General features: G+C 36.4%; 1 protein-coding gene across 3 annotated transcripts in view; it reads left to right on the top strand.

Annotated features, from left to right (window-relative positions):
* EXOC4 (exocyst complex component 4) overlaps nt 1–23,880 on the top strand; it is a 931,688-nt gene that overhangs the window by 835,967 nt on the left and 71,841 nt on the right. For 2 of the 3 annotated variants that reach the window (XM_052001552.1, XM_052001550.1), the window contains 2 exons: nt 11,896–12,037; nt 22,129–22,307. In XM_052001552.1, the coding sequence (XP_051857512.1) occupies nt 11,896–12,037; nt 22,129–22,307 (321 nt within the window). Of the gene's footprint in view, nt 1–11,895; nt 12,038–13,139; nt 13,282–22,128; nt 22,308–23,880 lie in introns of all 3 variants that reach the window. The other variant, XM_052001551.1, reaches the window with a different exon arrangement.

Below are 23,880 nucleotides of genomic sequence, written 5' to 3'. Positions count from 1 at the left end.
TTGTACTCATTGAAAAATTTACCCTTCTAGTACTTGGACATTCTTTTGTAAAAAGATTGTAAAGATTAATTAAAGCATTGGGGCACTCAAAAAGACATCTACATAGGAAAAACAAAATGGAAGAAGACTACATGCCCTGATTATGATGTGTATTTTCTCTTTGAGTTAGTCCATCATTACATATATGTGTATAAATATGACAGTGATCTGGATATAGAGTTAAATAGAAGAGAACATTTGGAAATATCAAATTATGCAACACTTTTCAATGATCCCAGATTTCTTGCTATCATAAAATTATGTTCTTCTAACCATTATTTTGCAAGTGATGCTGCATGATTATGATTTTTGAAGCATTGTCATCTTGGAAGAATCACAATTACCTTTGACCCTAGACCACTTCAAGAAAAAAGGGCTGCTAAATCTAAGTATAATGCTAATAATGATGTGTGTACAACCATTATCATAAAAGACATTAGCAAGGACACAGTCTGTGAAATCTGGATAGTATAGCTATACTGAATCTCTTCCATTTGAATTGTCTTAGGAAGATTCTGAAAATCATCTGGCAAGATAAAATACAAAAGGCCTTTTTTGAACTAAACTGCCAAGCATTCCAACTCTACTACAAGAGCACAACTCTGGTGAATTGGTCACATTGTTCAAATGTCAAACGTACACTTGCCAAAAAGACTATTTTATGGACAACTCATACAGGACAAGCACTCACAAAGTAGTCAGATAAAGTAATACAAGGATACTCTGAAGAACTTTAGAATTGATTGTATAACATGGGGAGACACAAGCACAGGACCTCCCAGAATGATGTACCCTAATCAAAGAAGGTGCTGTGCTTTATGAGCAAAGCAAATTGAATTAGCTTAGAAAAAATGCAAAATGTGAAAAGTTAAGAGAAGCTATCCCAAATGTCCAAATGGACTATTTGTGCGCTACCTGTGGCATAGAATTTCAAGCCCATATTGGTCTGATCTCCCATAGTCAGATACACTTTAACTTGACTTTAACATAATGATGTCATTTTGGTCCTCTCTGAGAACAAAGGACAACAGGTGGTACCCAGTACAAGCTGTAGAGCTGTTATAAAACTCAAATGGCATAATGTATATAAAGGTCTTTACAGCTTTAAAATGTTATGGCACTGTGAGTTATTATTATCTAACCCAAACTCATGTGTTATATGCCCTTATAAACTCATTTCCAATTTCTATCTGCCATTAAGTACTAAATGAAAATCAAAAGATAATGAGACAGAGGAATCATTCTAACTGATCAGGGAAGAAAACTTTGTGTAAGAGACAGGCTTTGAGAAAACCTTAAAAGGTGACTGATTTAGATCAGAGGTGTGCCGCCTACAACACTCCTGAGTGTGTAGGAAACCAGATGAAAACGAAATTGGAAATTATTTGATAAAATAAACAAAAATACAGTAAAGCATAGATAATGTGAATATGGTTTTCTAAGTCACTATGTAACCTAGAGAGGGTTTAGTGGCCTCCATTTCTGTTTAACATCTCTGATTCAAATACGTGATCAGAAGAGAGGAGAACATTTCATATGAGTGAAAGCATCAAGGCAAGGGTGATGAGTATCTTTGCCTAGGGAAAATGGTTCACTTTAGAGGACTGCAGATATTGGGGAATTCTGGAAAAGTATACTTGAAGCAAGGATACTTACAGCAGGGTGTTAACTCAGTGTGATTGATGAGATGAGGGTTCTCTAGTTCACATATACTTAGTGTCATGTAATGATGTAATCACTCTAGTTGGCATATACTTAGTGTGATATGGTGATGTGATGTTCTACAGTTGGCACATGCTCAGTGTGCTGTAGTAATGTAATTGTACTGAGGTATTTAAGGGCTGAGAGGACTGGAGACATGAGTGTGTGCTCGAGCTCGATCTCAGACTCCAGACTCCAACTTTGACCAGCCTCGTGGTGGTTCTCCTGCCTTCATCACTTCTCTGCCTGAGACCACGTCCTGTCCAGAGATCCTCCAGAAAGCTAGCCTGAACACTACAGTTCATATAAGGAAGTAACCAGAGATAAGACTGGAAAGAGACAAGAGACAAGGAAAAGCACCACTACCATCTTGGTCACTGTCTCTCTTTAGACTTTAATTGGAGCATCCCAGATTCCTGAACCCAAAAGCCTTGGGAAGAGGGAATAATCCAGGACCTTCAGACTCTATTACTGTTATATTTACATCCCTGGATAAGATTGGAAAGGTAGATTGAATCTAACTTGTGTAGAATCTTGGGTGCTAGACTAAAAAGACTGAATATATTTCTTTAGGTAGAGGTCTTTGTTCAGGATAATGACATGATGTCTTCTGCTTTAGTTAGGAAATGACTTAGCTTTGTTTTTACAAAATTGACTAGAAGAGGAAAGACAGATAGGAGATTCCTGGATTGATCTAGGTATGAGGTGATAAGAGTTTATCTAGTCATAGTGGAGAAATGGATGTAGATAAATATCAGCAGGCAAGCTATTCTTATCAAGAAGTCCTCCTTGTCAATCAGCTGTCACCTTTGGGACAGGCAAGCTAGCCTAGTTATAGCAGTAAGAAAGCCTGCAAGAGAGACAAGAGACAAGGAAAAGCACCACTACCATATTGGCCACTATCTCCCTTTAGACCTTGATTAGAGCAGCTCAAGTTTCTGAACCCAAAAGCCCTGGGAAGAGGGAACAATCCAGGACCTCAGACTCTATTACTGTCATATTTACATCCTTGGGAAATAGCCCCTGAAGACATGTGGCCTGTCTTCTGCAGAGGCTACTACCACAGCTACTAAAAGTCAAGAAAAGAAATTTTTGCCACCGAAGTTCTTGGCTCTGTGAATTCTAATCAGTGTCAAAACCTGATAATTTTAGCAAGGGAAATGACTTTAAAGAGTTGTCACTTTTTGCTCTGATGATATGCCCTAAATGTCTTGGGACTTTTCCATTTGATTTGCATTTGAAACTGGTGGTACAGAGGATAGAGCACCTGGCCTGTAGCCAGGAAGACTCATCTTCATGAATTCAAATCTGATCTTAGACACTTAATAACCATGTGACCCTAAGCAAATTACTTAACCCTGTTTGCCTCAGTTTCCTCATATATAAAATGAGCTGGAGAAGGAAATGGCAAGCCAGTCCTATGTCTTTGTCAAGAAAACCCAAATGGGTCATGAAGATTTGTACAGGACTAAAACAATTGAAGAGCAACAATCATAATATGTGTGATCTTCTAAATTAGAATATATCTTCCTTGGAAGCAGGGAATAAAAACGCAGGTCTTTGGACTCAAAGGCTAAGGCTCTTCCCATTATAATATACAGCTTCTTTACCTCTGAACAACTTCTAAAGCTGTATTTTCAGCTCTGATGTGTCTACTAAAATCTCTTAGCTGCCTGCTGGATATTTCCATTGAGAAATGTCACCATCTTTTCAAAATATACATGCCTGAAACCAAATTCATTATTCTTGCCAACATTAGCTCTGTTTTTGCTTACCTATTTCTGTGAATGCTACAATTTCTCCCACTGCTCAGATTCAGCATTTCTGAATCAGCTTTGGTTCCATCTTCTCCCTCAGAGTTTTCCCTGAAAACTAACTCAGTGATTCCTGTTCTGAGGTTCCAAGATAATGCAAATCCAATCAGTACTTTACACATATATCTGTTGTATTTTCGAATATTTGAATGAATGAATCAGAGGCTCCATTCAATGAGACAGGAAACCTATAAAGTAATAATATCTCAGGATCTGAATGTGAATTTTAATCACTATCATTACATCAAGTGACAGTTAGAAATCTAAGGTTTTTATGATTAGATATGGGGATTTCATCTCCTGTTGGATCAGTCTAGGAAACTCACAGTGAGGAACTTATTTTACCAATGTAAAAACATCATTTGCTCTCTATCATCTTCAAGTGTTGCCTGGAGCCCTTGGAGTTTAAGTGATTGGCCCAGACACAAGGTCTTTGTGTTTCAGAAGAGGGACTTGAATCTTAGTATCCTTGACTCCAGAGCTGATTCTCTATACATTATGCCACACAACCACCTTTTTCAGAAAGGAAAACTAAGAAACAGAAATGTACTTACTTTCTTTATGTTCCCTGGAGTCATAATTCAGAGTAGTGTTCACTAAGCATTAAGTACTCCAGTATTTTCAAATTTTCTATCATATTACCAGGGTATGTACTCCTACAATGTAGGTACTCCCCCTGCAGATCCCAAATCCCTTTATGTCTTAGGACTAAGGTTCTTAATTTTGGACCAAAGGATCCATGGATAGATTGATAATAGCACATCATCTGAGATTAAAAAAAAAATTAGACTTTTATTTCAATATATCTTATTTCTTTTTAAAGTATTTTGTTTTATGCATTTTAAAAGTTATTTTGAGGAGTTCATGAGCTTTCTTTGATTTCTTTGGGATATTGAGAAGGCCTATCCTTTTCTAATTACACCATAACACAAAGGACCCTCTCTTGCCTTACGAGATAATTGTATGAGTAGTGAAATTTCATCACTTCATTTTGGTCACTATTTTGATGATGAGCTTTTTCCTTTCTTAGACTGATCCTTAGATGAAAGTTATACAGTCTATTGTCAGACCCTCCTCCAAACCTTTCCAAATCATCATGACCTTTCAGAACTTGCATTGTGATGTCCTAGCTTTAAGAAACCCAATTTCATCTCTATGCTGTAATGAAGCATCCAAGGAAGGCATTGATGGAGAAACATATGTCATAACTTTGTGAAAATCTGAAGAGGATTGACAATTTCCCAGAATCATAGAATTTTAGACCTAGAATGGACTTCTGGAGAATGGTCTAATGTTCCTGGGGAGGAAATTGTGTGGAATTATTCTTTGGCAATTTTCTGTCTCCTAAAAAGCGTAGATTTACTGGATTAACCTCCATTTTCCTGCCACAACTATCTTTTCTTTTTCAGTTTTTCACTTCCATCCTAGTTGAGACCAATATGTAATATAACAAATTCAGCTAATACTGCAGATGCACAAGGACATCCTTATATGGATCGATTAAAGAAGTTGCAGTAAGTTGCCATTGAAAGCAGAGCAGCTGCATCCTTGAAAACAGATGCTCTTCTGGGGCTGAATAAGCCCAATTTTGACTAATTTTAAGAACTAAACAGATTTAGGTCTTGTTAATATTTGGATGTTGAACCACCTGAGACTTCCTAATGTCCTCAACTGATTACTACTCCATAACAGCTAGCATTCCAGTTTTCCTGAAAGTTGTTCTGCATTTAATATGCCACGGGGAGTGGTCAAATGACTTGGTTATTTTCCAGAAGGAGAGATCCAAGTCCCTTGATTTCAGCAAGATGGACCACATAGGGGTTTATTATATCAGACTCTTTGAAATCAGAACATTTATAGAGCTTAATACTTAGGCTCTCTGGAGTAGTTAGTAAAGGTAAGGTTGAAATTCTTAAATTGAACATCCAATTCTGAAAACAGAGACATTCTGGAGAACAGCCAGAAAATGCTACTTTCTTATTAGCCTCATCTGTTTGTAGAAGGCACTAGGAAGGGAGAAGTTACAAGGGCTTGGATAGGCTCCTATCTTCAACAAGCCCTGAGGTGATGAATCCTTATCAGCCTAAATGGACTTCAGAGCTACTGCCCTGTCAAAAACTATAACCACCTTAGGAAAAACAATATGAATCTTCTGTACTTGCTGCTGCTGCTGCTGCTGCTGCTGAACAGTTCTAGTGCTTTAAGGTTTTTAGTATGTTTTCCTAATGATTTGAAGTCCTTGAATTGAATTCCCAACTTGGTGCCTCTGTGACCCTAACCAAGTCACTCCCCCTTGATGGGGCTCAGTTCCATCATCAATAAAGCCAAGAAGTTAGACTTTCTGGGCTTCTTAACTTGAGAGGTGTGTGAGCTTGTTTTTGAAATATTTTGACTACTATTTCAGTGTATTTGGTGTCTTTTGCAAGTCTAGTTAGTTATTTAATTCTGTGTGTTTTACAGTATTATTCTTAAGAAAGAGTCCATAGGTTTAAGACTGCCATATGGGCCCACAATACAAAAACGATTAAGAGTCACTGGACTAGATGAGCTCTAAGAACCCTGTCAGCTCTAAATCTATAATCATAAGTAATTAATACTTATTATCAGATGTGTTCACAGAAGTTTAGTGACTTGGTTCGAGTTGCACAGTTAGTATTAAATTTATAACTGCAACCTACATCTCCTGATTTCAGAGCTTGTAATATTTTTCAAATAAAAATATTTGTTTTCTCTCTTTCCTACTTCTGGCCCTCATGGAAAATATAAAAACAAATATGTCTTATCAAACAAAACTAATTCCTACATTTTCTCTGTTCATATCTTTTGTCTGTCCTTTCTTTGTCTGGACATGGGCAGCATACATCATCATTGGAATCATAATTGACTGCTGCATTGATCAATACTTAAGTCTTTCAATACTGTTCTTAGAAGGTTGTTATTGTGTACATTATTCTTTGATTCTGCTCAGTGTACTTTGCATCAGCTCATAAGTCTAAACTTTCTCTGAAACTGTCACTTTAGTTCTTCTGGTACAACAATATTCCTTTGCATTCATTTGCATTCCTTTGCATTCCCCAACTTCTGAACATCCACAAAAAAATAACAACCATAAATATTTCTTGTCCCTATGGGTCCTTTTTCTCTTTCTTTGATTTCTTTGGGATACGGAGAGGGCCAGTACTTTTCTAATTACACTATGCTGCCCTATCAACTATAATGATGGAGGGTCAGTTTTCCACTCAACCTCTTGTCCACCAAGGAAATGAACTACATCTTTAAATCAGAAAGATTTATATCCTTCCTTCATAAATTACACACCTGTACCCCACCAGTATTCATCATTGTGACTCCTTTAAAATAAATCAGTAGTGAAGAAAAACATTGTAAACATTTATGTGACTTTTACACCAATTGATTCTAATAGTTATGTGGTGAAATACTACCATAAAACTTCATATCTGGCTTTCTCTTCCTCCTGCCTTCTTTGTTCCCTGACTTCTTTCAAGTATCCACGCAAATTCTATCTCCTTCACAAGGCTGTTCTGAGTTTTCATTCTAATTATCTTTCCCATTAGAAGATGAACTTCATTGAGGGCAGGAACAATTTTTTATCTTTTCTCATCACTTAGTACATTCCTTAGCAAAGTATAATAAAGTGCTTAATAAATGTTGGCTGTCTAACTAATGTTGCAGTGTTTAAAGAACATTAACACTCAAGTTTGGCTGAAACAGATTATCTTTATGAGGAGAAGTAGTCTGAGTTTAGTTGGAGCCAGATTGTAGAAGGTCTTGAATGTCACCTATTGTCAGGCCTTCTCTGTGCACAGCCACAGAAGAGCAGGAAAATGATTTTTGGTTTTTTTGAAGCAGTTTTCCTGCTGGGGGAATAAAATCTTGCAGTATAGTCCAGGCCTTGACACGCAGTGCCAGAAATCAATCTCCAGATGCTGAAAACCGTAGAACTTTCTGCGTCCTATTTAAATTGAGTTCTTAGAATGAACTTTTATGCATCTAAATTTAACTGATTTCACTGCCCAATAGTAATTATGATTTGAGTCAAATTTCTATAACTGAATTTCAGAATGCTCAACACACTGACAAAAATCACATTCCTCCCCCACCACTAAGGAAATGAGGTGAGTTTTCAGTCTTGGTTGGTGATCTCCACCCATCCCTAAGCCTTTAATATAAGGGGCTGGCACAGAATTTTACAGTTGGTTAGCTCCTCCAGTCCAATAGCCCCTTCCTGAGTTCTGTGAATATCAATTTTTTCTTAAATCTCCAAAAGACCTTGAGTGGTGTTTTTTTTCTTTCTGTAGGAGAGATAAGACCCAACTCTTTATTCTTCTTCATGCCCTCTCTAAAATAATGTAGGATAATTACTGGTTGATATTGTAAAGAGAATTCAGTGTCCCACATCCAGTCTGGGAAGGAAAATAATGTGACATGATCTGTGCTACACATACCTCTTAGTCCCCTGACTCATTATGGCCAACAATTTGTACTTGTGAATATATCAGCTAGATGAAGGATGCTATGTATAGCTGTAGGCCAAAGCTTTTCTATGTGCAGTACTAAGTGGGCTAAATGGTACTGAGCCTCAATCTCTGCCTACTTATTTCTACAGTATAGACATATTGTTTCTAGCCAGATCTTTTTTCCTCTGGATCTATGATTTCATCAGCTTGGTGAATTCCAAATGTAAAAAATCCCTCCATGCAGATGAGTACTGTGTTTATAATTTATTATCTTAGGTAGTTGCCTGGAGCACTAAGAAATTAAGTAGATTGTCCTTGGTCAGGGAGTTAATTGTGTTATGATGATTACTTGAAACCCACTTTTCCTAACTTCAAGACTGAGATGCCTTGCTGCCTTTCAGTGTTGTGACTGACTACTTATGAGTAATTCAATCTATAAACATGCATATATATTTTTATGTATCATATTTTATAACAATAATATTAGTTTAATACATAAATAATATTTGTTTGCCAGGCATTGTGCAAAGCACTTTACAGTTATCTTATTTGATCTTCACAAAATCTCTGAGAGGTAGGTATCACTATTATTCTCATTTTACAGAGTGGGTTAAGTGACTTGTCCAGGGTTACATTGTAAGTGTCTGAGGTCAGATTTTAATTCAGTTCTTCCTGTGTGGGTCAGAAACCATTAATAAAACAAGTTGATAGATCTCTAGAAGCAAAGCAAAGTTTATTTATGTCCTCGAGAACGGGAAGGGAGGAAGCACCGTAGGGGGCAGGGTCAGTGCTCTTATCCCTAACACAAATTCCCCCTCCCACCACTGACCCTCATCTTTATTGGCTGAGGATCTTACATTCTAAAAGCGGGATTATCCAAGAAATTGAACTTGACCAACAAGTACATAGTTGCCCATATTTGGCTGAAATAGGGAGGATAGCAGGGAGGAGACTTTAAGTATGTCTTTAAGAAGATAGCAGGAAGGGGCTTTTGTCTTTAAGAAGATAGCAGGAAGGGGCTTTTGTCTTTAAGAAGATAGCAGGAAGGGGCTTTTGTCTTTAAGAAGATAGCAGGGAGGAGATACTTTAAGTATGCCCTTGACTTAATGCTTAAAGTCCTTCAGGCCTACTCAAACTTTGAAATAGATGAAGCCTTACTCGATTTTCATAACTGTCTTGAAAGATCTCACCTTATCTCATTCATTCCTAACTCTAGACCTAGCTCCTAGACAGAGCATTTTCAAAATGCTTCATGTTGTATCTTTATATGACTTTGAACATCAGTTTCCTCATCTCTGAAATGGAATAATAGTGTGTGAAATAACAATGTTATTATTAAGAATTCCTGTATAAATATTATTAATTATTATCTTTGTAACCGTGTGTATTTTCTAAGTCATGTTGTGTGTTTACAAAGTATAGCTAATGATGGGAAGGTTCCAAACTTAATCAGTGTTGGAGCTAGTTAGGATAGCTCACAGAAAATTTTTGGCCTACAGCCACATACTTCCTTCTTTATGTAATCTGTAGACTCAAAAGTGCACATTATTGGTCATCATGAGGTTAATCTGTCTGATCATGTCACTTGCTTTTAGTTCTTTCCTGTTTCCTGTTGTTCTGTGGCTCCTGTCTTTCGGATATCCTCATTTATCTGTTTACAGCCTGAATCCAGCCCACCCATTCTCTCCCATTATCTATCTTCCTGACCAAATGGCCTATTTCATATCTCTTATTCAGACCTTGCTGGTTGTCCCACCTACCTAGAATGTCTTATCTTCTCACATTTGCTTCCTTGAATCTCTCATGGCCCTGAAGGCCATACTTCCTCCTACAAGTGACTTAGCCTGGTTCTCCCATTTCCAATGTGCTTCCACCACCCCAAATTACTTTGCATTAGTTTTTATTTATTTTGTATTTACTTATCTATACATATGCTGTTTATCCTCAGGAGAAGAAAGCTTCTTGAGGGCAGGACTTTTTTTTTTAATCTTTGTATCTTTGGTACTTGGCCAAGGTAAGTACTTGGCCCTTGATAAGAACTTGAATTGACTTGGGAGTTCAATGAAGCCCAATTCCAGTGGTAGTAGTGGAAAAAAAAAACAACTCAAAATTCAGGTCCTTCCTACTAGGGTTACTCATTTACATCATCTTTGAACCTGAAAAAAAATATTATGTTAAAAGGAACATATTGAAAGAGGAACAGAATTTTGTAAATAAAGGTCACATTCATCCTTCGGATCATTTTACAGAAACATTGTTTACAAAAAAAAAAAAATGCATATGTGTGCATGTGTCTTGTGCCGTAAATCTTAACTGCAATCACCCTGAACACATTCTAGTAAGCCAGCACTGTTTCTTTCTGTATTTCCATTTGACATTTAGGAGCTACTTAATTATTTTTGGTTGTCTCTGTTTGCCCAATTCAGAATTTCTTTACTCAGTTCTGTCTCCTATTTTAAAAAAACTTCATAAATTTCAGTGAACCCTAAGGAGTTCAGAGAGCAGTTTTCCAATCACGCTCTGGATTTAATGCTCAGGTGGTTTTTTGGCTTTTTGATTTTTTTTTTTCTCAATAGACTATGCTTTCATCATAGATTGAAGCCAAATTAAATATATCACTAGCTAATTTTTCTACTGAAATACTTTGATCCTACTTTTATAGTTTGAACTCTGCTACTTCTCTAGACTTATACCTCTGTGTCAATTTCTTGATCATTTGTTTACCACATAAAATGTTTTCATTTTGCTATTATTATAATTATTGCTTATCATCGTCATTATTAATAGGAACAGAAGCATTAGAATTTCTTAGCAAGATGTTTGGGAAATGTTTGGAAAACAATTTTTTTTTTTAATTTAAAAAATACTTTTGACATTGAAATTCTAAAGCCAGAAATAAAATTTCATTGTTTTATTCCTAATTCCCTTCGTTTATACAGGTATAGCTTCTTTACTTCTCCATGCCACAGGTATAGAAAATACATCCATATCCAGAAAATATCACAGAAGTCAGGAGGTTTAGTTAAAAGACTTCAGAGTCTTAGTAGGCCAAGAATCTTCCCTTGTTTTGATATTATAAAGAATAATAAGAGAGTGCAGTATCACACATCTGGCTTCCAGTAGATAGATTTGGATAACTGGCTAGATGATACAAAGGTAAACAATGGCTAGTAATGTACACTGTTAAATCTTGTTTCTCCTTTTACATCAACTACTAGGAACAAGGCTCAGCTTTTCCCATTGTTTGCTATCATCTTTCTCTTTTTCTTCTTCCCATTATTTCTTGAGGAAGAACGTAATTAACCCAGTAGTCTGGACTATAAGGTATTGCTGTCTCTAGCCTTGGCAGAATCTAGGTTTTGGTACCTAAACAGAATATTTGCCAGCATAGTAGAGTAGGGCTGCCAGCAGATGCTGGGTCCTTCCCCTTCCAGAGGAAGCACCTCTGGTTTTGTCTTTGAATCCTCCATAAATAGCTTTCAGTAATCACTTAATAAATGCCTATAGAAGTGAAATGGAGTACATCATAGACCATTCTCTGTCTTGTCATTAAAAGAAAAACACTCTGGGATTCAAAGTAGCAACTGTGGATCCTGAGCTCATAAAGGTCTGGATAGGCTGACTCCACATGGCTCTCATTGGATTTGAGTCCATCAGATTTGCATCAGTGTCTAATCATTTGCTAAAACAGATATTTCTTTCCGTACTCCCAGTGCTTCATATTTTCATATGAAGCCAAACTAGTCAAGGTAGTGAAAGAGATATGAGACAAGATGCTGTTTGGATTTGTGTTGTTGTTGTTGTTTTTTAATGTATGCACCAAGTGAAATTGTTCATGTTTTTATTATTTCCCTTTCTTTCAGTGTCTTCCCCTGGTCAAGATAACCACATGAGCATGGATCTCCCTCCAGGATCAGAACAGATCATGCAGACTCTCAGTGAACTGGCCAAATCTTTCCAGGACATGGCTGACCGCTGCCTGCTGGTTCTACATTTGGAAGTGAGGTGCGGCTTGCCAATTTCAATGCATGAAGAATCATCTCTCCCTAGTTTGTTTCTAAAGGAGCATTTTATGAGTCCTCTTGGATGTTTTAATAAAAATGTTCATTTTACAGACTGCAAGTGAATGACATTTTACAGAATGCAAGCAGTTTATATTCATTTCCCAGTGTTCTTTCTTTGGGTGTAGCTGCTTTACTTCTCCATGCCACAGGTATAGAAAATACATCCATATCCAGAAAATATCACAGAAGTCAGGAGGTTTAGTTAAAAGACTTCAGAGTCTTAGTAGGCCAAGAATCTTCCCTTGTTTTGATATTATAAAGAATAATAAGAGAGTGCAGTATCACACATCTGGCTTCCAGTAGATAGATTTGGATAACTGGCTAGATGATACAAAGGTAAACAATGGCTAGTAATGTACACTGTTAAATCTTGTTTCTCCTTTTACATCAACTACTAGGAACAAGGCTCAGCTTTTCCCATTGTTTGCTATCATCTTTCTCTTTTTCTTCTTCCCATTATTTCTTGAGGAAGAACGTAATTAACCCAGTAGTCTGGACTATAAGGTATTGCTGTCTCTAGCCTTGGCAGAATCTAGGTTTTGGTACCTAAACAGAATATTTGCCAGCATAGTAGAGTAGGGCTGCCAGCAGATGCTGGGTCCTTCCCCTTCCAGAGGAAGCACCTCTGGTTTTGTCTTTGAATCCTCCATAAATAGCTTTCAGTAATCACTTAATAAATGCCTATAGAAGTGAAATGGAGTACATCATAGACCATTCTCTGTCTTGTCATTAAAAGAAAAACACTCTGGGATTCAAAGTAGCAACTGTGGATCCTGAGCTCATAAAGGTCTGGATAGGCTGACTCCACATGGCTCTCATTGGATTTGAGTCCATCAGATTTGCATCAGTGTCTAATCATTTGCTAAAACAGATATTTCTTTCCGTACTCCCAGTGCTTCATATTTTCATATGAAGCCAAACTAGTCAAGGTAGTGAAAGAGATATGAGACAAGATGCTGTTTGGATTTGTGTTGTTGTTGTTGTTTTTTAATGTATGCACCAAGTGAAATTGTTCATGTTTTTATTATTTCCCTTTCTTTCAGTGTCTTCCCCTGGTCAAGATAACCACATGAGCATGGATCTCCCTCCAGGATCAGAACAGATCATGCAGACTCTCAGTGAACTGGCCAAATCTTTCCAGGACATGGCTGACCGCTGCCTGCTGGTTCTACATTTGGAAGTGAGGTGCGGCTTGCCAATTTCAATGCATGAAGAATCATCTCTCCCTAGTTTGTTTCTAAAGGAGCATTTTATGAGTCCTCTTGGATGTTTTAATAAAAATGTTCATTTTACAGACTGCAAGTGAATGACATTTTACAGAATGCAAGCAGTTTATATTCATTTCCCAGTGTTCTTTCTTTGGGTGTAGCTGCTTCTGTCCATCCTTGATGCAAATTGTACTTAGATACATTCAAGACATTGTGCTAAAGCAGTATTTGTAATGTACAGAATAAGAAGACTCTCCCTTGCAATATTCTTGGAAAGAGAAAACTCAAATATGAGCAAAGTTAAGCAGTGATCTGAAATAACACAAGAAATTCTATTAGGTTGTCCAGTATTAATTGTCAAAGAGATAATAGAATATTATGAGTTCTAAGGAGTAAGGCAGGAATATTGGCCAGATTAGGCCTTCTTCATGGAGGAAAAATGATATTTATGATCCCTAGACCACAGGATTATAGAATTGTAGAGTTATAGACTCTGAGGAGTCCTTAGAGATCATTGAGACCAACCCCATCCTTTTACAGATGAAGAGACAGAAACCCACACAGGTGAAATATTAAGGAGCAAACCCAGGTCCTTTGTGCCCAATTTCATTGCCTTTTCCACTAGGCTGAAGCACTTCCTCTTCCTAGTCCATTGTTTGGCCCATCCAACAATCCTCCTTTCTGTTTGTTGTCTGTCCATTTTCCCATTTTAGAGAATGCACTAGATATCTCATCATGCTTAGTGGTTTTTTATCCTCAATCTCAGTGTTGAGTTCATCAGTTTAGGGAACTCCCAGGAAGGAAAAACTCTTTACCTCCATCGATGTGCAATTGCTGTGGAACTTCAGGCTTGTAAAAAGCTTCCTGGAGCATTGAGAGGTCTAGTTCTGGCTTACCTAGCATTAGTCAACAGGTGTCAAAAGTAGCATTTAAAATCACATAGATCTAATTCTTTTTTATTTATTTGTTCATCCATCTATCTATTTATTTATTTGTTTGTTTGTTTGTTTGTTTTTGCTTTAATGACTTTTTATTAACAGAACCCATGTCAGGGTAATTTTTTACAGCATTATCCCTTGAACTCACTTCTGTTCCAATTTTTCCCCTTCCTCCCTCCACCCCCTCCCCCAGATGGCAAGCAGTCCTTTACATGTTGAATAGGTTACAGTATATCCTAGATACAATATATGTGTGCAGAACCGAACAGTTTTCTTGTTGCACAGAGAGAATTGGATTCAGAAGGTATAAATAACCCGGGAAGAAAAACAAAAATGCAAGCAGTTTATATTCATTTCCCAGTGTTCTTTCTTTGGGTGTAGCTGCTTCTGTCCATCCTTGATCAATTGAAACTGAATTAGCTCTTTTTATCGAAGAGATCCACTTCCATCAGAATACATCCTCAAACAGTATCATTCTTGAGGTATATAATGATCTCCTGGTTCTGCTCATTTCACTTAGCATCAGTTCATGTAAGTCTCGCCAGTCCTCTCTGTATTCATCCCGCTGGTCATTCCTTACAGAACAATAATATTCCATAACGTTCATATACCACAATTTACTCAACCATTCTCCAATTGATGGGCATCCATTCATTTTCCAGCTTCTAGGGCTGTCACAAACATTTTGGCACATACAGGTCCCTTTCCCTTCTTTAGTATCTCTTTGGGATATAAGCCCAGTAGAAACACAGCTTGATCAAAAGGGTATGCACAGTTTGATAACTTTTTGAGCATAGTTCCAAATTGCTTTCCAGAATGGCTGGATGTGTTCACAATTCCACCAACAATGTATCAGTATCCCTGTCCCACATCCCCTCCAACATTCCGCATTATCTTTCCCTGTCACTCTAGCCAATCTGACAGGTATGTAGTGGTGTCTCAGAGTTGTCTTAATTTGCATTTCTCTGATTAATAATGATTTGGAGCATATTTTCGTATATCTATAGTTTCAATTTCTTCATCTGAAAATTGTCTGTTCATATCCTTTGACCATTTATCAACTGGAGAATGGTTTGATTTTTTTATAAATTAGAGTCAATTCTCTATATATTTTGGAAATGAGGCCTTTATCAAAACCTTTGACTGTAAAAATGTTTTCCCAGTTTATTGTTTCCCTTCTAATCTTTTCTGCATTTGTTTTGTTTGTACAAAAACTTTTCAATTTGATATAATCAAAATTTTCTATTTTGTGGTCAGTAGTGATCTCTAGTTCTTCTTTGGTCATAAATTCCTCCCTCTTCCACAGATCTGAGAAGTAAATTATCCTATGCTCTTCCAATTTATTTATAATCTCATTCTTTATGCTAGGTCATAAACCCATTTTGACCTTATCTTGGTGTACGGTGTTAAGTGTGGGTCAATGCCTAGTTTCTGCCATACTAATTTCCAATTTTCCCAGCAATTTTTGTCAAATAATGCATTCTTATCCCAAAAACTGGGGTCTTTGGGTTTGTCAAACACGATATTAAAATTACTGGCTGTTTTGTCCTTTGAACCTAACCTGTTCCATTTATCAACTAGTCTATTTCTTAGCCAATACCAGATGGTTTTAGTAACTGCTGCTTTATAATATAATTTTAGATCTGGTACAGCTAGGCCACCTTCATTTGATTTTTTTTTTCATTAATTCCCTTGAAATTCTTGACCTTTTGTTTTTCCATATGAACTTTGTTGTTATTTTTTCTAGTTCATCAAAGTAGTTTTGGGGGAGTCTGATTGGTACAGTGCTAAATAAATAGATTAGTTTAGATAGTATTGTCATCTTTATTATATTTGCTCACCCAATCCAAGAGCATTTAATATTTTTCCAGTTGGTTAGATCAGACTTAATTTGTGTGGAAAGTGTTTTGTAGTTTTGCTCATAAAGTTTCTGATTTTCCCTTGGCAGATAGACTCCTAAATATTTTATACAATCAGTAGTTACTTTAAATGGAATTTCTCTTTGTAACTCTAACTGTTGGGTCTTGTTGGTGATATATAAGAATGCTGATGACTTATGTGGGTTTATTTTGTATCCTACAACTTTGCTGAAGGTGTGGATTGTTTCTAATAACTTTTTAGTAGAGTCTCTGGGGTTCTCTAAGTATACCATCATATCATCAGCAAAGAGTGATAATTTGATTTCCTCATTGCCTATTCTTATTCCTTTAATCTCGTTCTCAACTCTTACTGCCAAAGCTAGCATTTCTAATACAATATTAAATAGTAATGATGATAGTGGGCAACCTTGTTTCACTCCTGATCTTATTGGGAATGATTGCAGTTTGTCCCCATTACATATGATGCTTACTGCTGGTTTTAAATAGATGCTACTGATTATTTTAAGGAAAAGTCATTTATTCCTATATTCTCAATAGTTTTTAATAGGAATGGATGTTGGATTTTATCAAATGCTTTTTCTGCATCTATTGAGATGATCATATGGTTTTTGTTAATTTGATTATTAATATGGCCAATTATATTGATAGTTTTCCTAATATTGAACCAGCCCTGCATTCCTGGTAGAAATCCTACTTGATTGTGGTAAGATTTTAGCATCAATATTCATTAGGGAGATTGGTCTATAATTTTCTTTCTCTGTTTTCAACCTACCTGGTTTAGGTATCAGTACAATGTCTGTGTCATAAAAGGAATTTGGTAGGATTCCTTCATTCCCTATTTTTTCAAATAGTTTATATATCATTGGGGCTTATTGTTCTTTGAATGTTTGGTAGAATTATGGATCTAATTCTTAAGTCATCTCAGTATTCACACCATACTGCTTCTTGGCCTACTTTTATTTCCTTAATGTCTCTATCCCCTATTCTCCCCTCTTTTTGGGGGGGGAGGGAGTGTCTATCTTTAAGTATGATATTATAGTATTTCAAGATGGTATAGCCAATGATATAGTAGTAGCTTCAAGTATTTTCAGCTTTTGGGATGGAGTGACTTCTTATTGTTTCCTTAGGATGCAAAATAGTGTAATCAGAGACAGATGTAGAATCAGGGAGGCTCTATGGAGAAACAGCCTTCTAATTTATGTTCCCCAGGACATTAGGTTCTCACTTCTTGTTAAGTCCCTTCAAGTACTGGATGGGTAAAGGATGAACAAACAAAAGAATCAATTCAGATTGTTCCTGAATTAACTTTTTTTTTTTTCAATCTCTCCATTAATGTGATACAGGGGTAAAAGCAGCAGACTTGGAGTCTGGAGCTCCAGGTTTACATGCCATTTCTGGCTCTTCCTAATTGTATAATCACTTAACCCCTTGAGTGTCATTTTCCCTATTGGTAAAATGGGCTTACATCTACAAATTTGTGAGGAAAATATTGTGGAAGTCCTAAAATTTTAAGCAATTTGAGTTGTTAGCATTAGTAACAGCAGTAGTATGATTTGTCTTTTGAGCTTTCCAGAAACAGTGACATTTCCTGTTTTATTGGTTTGTTTTATACTGATTTTGAATTTTTTTCTATTAATTTTCAAGATAGCAATTAAATATATTCCGTGCTTCTATGAGTAGATCAAATGGAACAAGCTCTTGAGAAAAAAAAAATACCTAATAACTTTTTGATGTGCCAAATTGCAGATTTGCAGAGCGAAGCAAATAGAACACCAAACTAATTACTATCAAAAGCCACAGAACTCAGGTTATTGATTGTGTAAATGTGTAATATTTTTTAAAACCAGAACTATCTATGTCATTTAGCTAATTCCCAAAAGACATTTTAAACACATTGAAGTAGGTCGTTAACTTCTCTATGTCTGTCCCTCCCTTCATTTCTGCACATTTTGACAATAATAATCATAACATTAGACATCATTTCATCTAATACTTATTGGGGATGCTGTAAAGGCCATTAAAGCTTGAGGAGAGGGAATTAAAGTGTGACCACATAAGAATATTTTGAACTCTAAAATTTGGGAAGAGATTACTCCCTCTCCTCACCTGTCACTGGGCAATACATTCAATGTCACTATCCCTTAGTTCTCCCTGCCCAACTTCAAGAGATCATAAAGTTTCCCAAAGCTTTAGTAGCCATCAGAGCAGAAGACCAAGAATTTGAAGGCTTGGTTTCTGTTTCCCCTTTGCCATGTTTCCATGCAAATTGTCAGTGATAATGGGCATATCATTTAAGTTATTTTTGCTCCACAATCCCAATCTGTAAAATGGGGGTAACAATGTCAATGCTATGTAAGTCAGTGGGACATAAAAAATATTAATATGCATTGAAAAGTAAAGTTGAAAGATAAAGTCAGGTCATTATTATTATTATCAATTTGTTCCAAAAACTTTAAGAAATGTCTTCTTGACAAATTCTGAGTTTTTTCTCCACTGATATTGTTTTGAAAGGAGTGAAGATGTTTTGAAGTCCTTAGGTACTATATGATTTTTCTTAATCATAAGAGACATAATTCAGGGATCCCTTAAGCTGTCTTTCAATGTTTGAAGGGCTATCACATGGAAAAAGGTACTAGATTCATTCCCATAAGACAGAATCAGATCTAATGAATATAATTTGCATGGAAATAAATTTTGACTTGATGCAATAAGAACTTTTTTTTATGTGATAGCCATAACAAAGTAGAAGGGGCTAGCCCAACAGACAGTAATCTGTCAGCCTCTAGAGTATGTTAGCAAAAGCTGGACAATCTCATCAGGGAGATAGAGGACATCTGTTAGAGTACGAATTGAACTGGTCCCTGCTATCCCTTCCAACTCTGAGATTCTGTGATGCCTTAAAGGTTCCACCAAGCACCAATCTAAGCACTTTTGCACACTCATGTCCCCTTTCATAGTTATCAGGAGCCACTGTTGATGTATAGACTATAGATGACTGGATCTCATAAGGCTTATTAAAATCATATTCAGAAAGATTCTAGAAGAAGGATACTAAATACAGAATAATATTACTGGGCTGTATGTGTTTTTTTTTAAAGGTAAAAGTAAAAAAGCATTTCAAAGAATCTTGGAATGAGAAATAGTTCATTATTGTTAGTGAAAATACCATTGTTTCCAATGTACTAAGAAAAGCAAAAAATTTAAAATATTCAGTGTTGATTCATTAAAGTGAGGATTTTAAAATATAAAAATACTTATGTTCAGCAAATGTTATTCATAAGAATTTAGTGAGTAGACTTCACTGTGTTGTGTTATTTCATTCCTAGAGCCTAGTGCCACATATAAAAGTTCTAATACATTTTTATGCTACAGTGCTGAAGAAATGAAAGCATATGTTAGTAGCCTGCCAGGTGCATGAATGATAGCTACTTTGGCTCAGGATTTTAAATTTAGTGTTACCACCATTACCACCATTTCTTTGAAACCCAGATACAGTGGAGAAAGGTCCAAGGACTTGGGTTCCAGCTATCTTATATAAGCATGTGATTTTGGGAAGGTACTTCAACTTTTTATGCTTAAGTTTTCTCACTCAGCGTTAAATCAGATGACCTATAAGGCCCAATTTAAATTTAAAGCTATGATGCTAAGTGGGAGGGAAAACAAAGATGAATTAAAGAATCAAAGACAGTGTTAAGGAGTCAGGATAGCACTGGGGACCCAAAAAAAGCCAATAAGAATTCCAAAATGGCACCAAAGATAGAATCAAACTTTGGTCAGAATTTAAAGTGCCAGGATGAAGAAGTCAGAGAAACACCATCTGCCATATGTGATAGTATCAGTTTGAAGGTTAAAAAACCTAATTTTTTCCCTAGTTGGTGCTGTAATTATTGGAGGACAGTTATGTTTTTTGGTAATAAAACTTTAGAATTTAAGAAGTCAGAGTTCTTCTAATCCTGCTCCATCATTTTGTAGATAAGTAAAGAAAGCCTAGAGAGAAGTGAAATCAGGTACCCATGGGCATCCTAATAATTTGGAATTATATTGTGTTTTAAGGTTCACAAACTATTTTTCTTATAATGGCCTTGTGAGGGGAATTTCACAATTATTATTATCTATTTTAAAGATGAGAAAGTTGAAATCAGAGAATAGACATGACTGAACCATGGTTATATAACTCATATATGTCAGAGCAAAGGTTTGAATGCAGGTCTCTTTGATTTTGAACCCTGACTCAACGTTCATTATTGCACAATGCTTTATTTTGTTGAATTATAAAGGTAGTTTCCAGGGAAGAATTAACACATTTAATGACATATCTAGCACAATTCTCAACACAGAAGTAAGAATTTGATTAATAATTGATTCATTGACTTTTCAATGAATTAATTAGAAATCATCTGTTTTGACTGAGAGCCAAATAAAATTCAACATGAATTTTTTTTTTTTTTTTTTTGAGATTCAAAAGAAGTAAATTGCATTTGGTATTGCTGTTAAGATTTGAATGCAGGTTTCTTGGGTTTTGAACCATGACTCAACACTGTTTATTACATACTGTTCTATTTTGTTGAATTATAAAGGTAGTTTCCCAGGAAGAATTAAACACAGTTAATGGTATATCTAGCACGATTCTCGGCACATAAGTAGGTGTTTGATTAATAATTGATTCATTGACTTTTCAGTGAATTAATTAGGAATCATTTGGTTTGAACTGAGAGCCAAATAAAATTCAACATGAACCTTTTTTTTTTTTGAGATTCAAAAGAAGTAAATTGCATTTGGGATTGCTGTTTTCATATTATTCAGTACTCATAAAGTAGACACAGAAATCTACAGAGAATGAGAGCACACCTGGCCATGATAATAAATATTTACTATGTGCCTTTCATTTGCTGAATGTACTATAAGAAAGCTAGTCTGCATGTAAGCTCTGTCCTCCAGGAATGGATGCTCCAGTGAAGTATCTCAAATCAGCCTGACTTTTACCTTTATCCAAAAAGCAACCATAATTTTTTTTTTTAAATTAAGGCAAATAAATAGGCAACACATGACCAGAATTTAGAAAAACTTTCAAGTGCCAAAAAAAACAGTTTTGTTCCAAATAATTTTATAATAGTGGTCCTCATTATTCTTTAGCATTGTTAAAATTCAAACCAGAAAGCCTTAGCAAAAGCCAACAGGTTCTAATGAGTTGGAGGACCCAGCTGAAAAATATTTGACATTTTACCTGAGAAACTGTAGGTCAAATTTAATCCCGAGGAGGTCCCTTTTCTGTGGTTGAAGAGGAAAGGCAAATGACACCCCAATTATTAAAAGACATTGCAGAGGGATTAAAAATTGTTGAGGTTTCCTACCATTTGAACCCCAGAGGGAAAATATGAACTTGCCATTTGAGTTGGGATGACAAGAATGTCACTTTTATCAGGCGTTTTCTTTTACCATCAGGAGGTCTTTAAGTAGGTGCAATAGCAACTGCCTGTGGCTGGTGTAGCATAAGTGTGCACTTTCTGAAAATCAACCCTCATGCTGTGCAATCAACAGTGTTTTCAGAAAACCTTAATGCCAAAGTCATGTTGAGGTCAGCAGCAGCTTGCCTATGTTAGAAAATAGTACAGGATTTTCCTTTTGAATTTGACACTTCTTTGTGACCATATTAATGCCCTTTTACAAGACTAATCACTTGGGGACTAGCTGATACCCAAAAATATCATGTAATTTACCTCAGGGAAGTGATGGGCCTTTTGCCATGACATTCACAGCTTTTCACCTGTTTGTGAAGAACTAAGTTTTGCTTTTGGCCAAAATATAAGGGGTATCGGTTTGGGGAAATTTTTATTGTTGCTGTTTTGTTTTGAAGCCATACAAAATTTGTTACAGCTTCCCCTTTTCAAAGTGGTTGGCTATTTAAAAGTGACCAGAAAAAAACATTATTTACTCCAGTAAAATCTGTCATTAACAACTTACCTGTTTTCTCTCTCTCTCTCTCTCTTTCTCTCTCTTTTTTTTCAGAGTTCACTGTTTTCACTATCTCATCCCTCTGGCAAAGCAAGGGAATTATGCCATTGTTGCCAATGTGGAAAGTATGGATTATGACCCTCTGGTGGTTCGGCTTAATAAAGACATAAGTGCCATTGAAGAGGTCATGAGTGCCAGTCTCCAGCAGCACAAGTTCCAATATATCTTTGAAGGTCAGATCTTTGCCCATGTGATTGGAAAGAGGAAGGATAGAACTTGTATACATTTCTATTTTCCTTCAATTTGAAGCTGTTTAGGAAAAGCATTTTTTCTTACATGTTTAGAGATGCAAATTATGTGTGTGTGAGTGTGTGTGTGTGTGGCTAAGGTAGACCAAAGTATGGTTACCATCTGCTCCTGATTGATAAGGCGATTTAATCAAACATGGGGCAGATGGCAGTCCTGCTGCCTACATCCCGTGCTGCTCATAAGGTCTGGGTACAGGTGGGGAATGGGCCCTGACTTAATTCACGCAAAATTGAAGGGAAATAGGGAGAGGGAATCCTGAAAGATTCCTCATCAATAGTATCATTGACTATAAAAAAACAGTCTTTTCCTCTGTGAATGCTATCTTCATCTTCTGAAAAGAGCACACACCTCTGATTAACAAGGTTCCTTCAGAACATTAAGGTGCATTTTCTTTAGTCCCATGTTGGTGAATGTGAAGCTTGCCATGTGCAGTGAGAGCTGTTGGCTTCTACCTCAGAGTATAGCTAATTTCCATGAAAGTGGTTATTCAAAGGAATGTGATCACATAAAAATTGGAGAAAGGAAGGAAGTAGCAGTGCATGGCAATCCTCCTGTTTTGAACTTTCTTCTAACAAAATTTGACCTTAAAATGATTCTTGTTTTCCTTTTGACTTCCATCATAAATTATAGATTTGTTCCCAGGGGAAGAAATCGGTAGGCTAAGTAGAAAACATAGTAATGAGAGACTGAATATAGTAACAAGCTTATGGTGTCCAGTTCTATAGTAAATGGTCAGCCCTAGTAGAGAAAAGATGTTAGGACTTCTGGGACTTGGAGTTCTTACCCAGAGTCCCATTTTTTCTTTGCCACACATTATTCAAGAACATCCCCTCTGCTGTTGGCCACCATTCCATCCTTTCTTCTTTTGAAGAAATATTTCCGAGTCCTGAGTCCATAGTCATTTCTCTCAGAATTTGCTTCCCCTTCCTCATCATCTACATGCCCATTCCAACTCTACTGCAGTGGTCTGCTTGAGGAGATTCTCCAAACTTTGAGATCCTCCAAGTTTGAGTTCATCCTAGGTAAAACAAACCAAGCCTATGCTGTTCAGTAGTTCAGAAGACAATGGCAAATTCCACTACAAGAGATGATATGGATACCATCGGTACATTGGTCTGCCCTCATTTTAAATAGCTTGTCTACTTTCTAGAAGGCCAACTGCTAAATTTGTTTATCTCTTGTATCATTTAGAAGGGGAAAATACTCTCAAGAAATGACTCATCTAGTTGAAACTTCATGGTATTCATATCAAATTCTTCTTTGACTACTGAATATAAGTAATATCCTGTTGGTCTGACTCCATGTATGAGACTCTATGTGTCAGAATAAGCTGCACTCAGATCTGCTGAGTCTCCCGCCAGAAGGTACACGGACACTGTACCGTACACATGTCTCCAGACTGGCTTGTTCTCTTTCAGCCACTGTGTTCAACCTCTCAGTTTACTGCTTCTAGTAATAAATATACTCACTGTAATTATTGCTAGTAATAAAAATGCC

Source organism: Antechinus flavipes, chromosome 5, assembly GCF_016432865.1.
Source record: "Antechinus flavipes isolate AdamAnt ecotype Samford, QLD, Australia chromosome 5, AdamAnt_v2, whole genome shotgun sequence".
In the NCBI taxonomy this organism is placed as follows: domain Eukaryota; kingdom Metazoa; phylum Chordata; class Mammalia; order Dasyuromorphia; family Dasyuridae; genus Antechinus; species Antechinus flavipes.
Note: the sequence above shows the minus strand (reverse complement) of the source record. Positions and strands in the feature narration are given on the sequence as shown.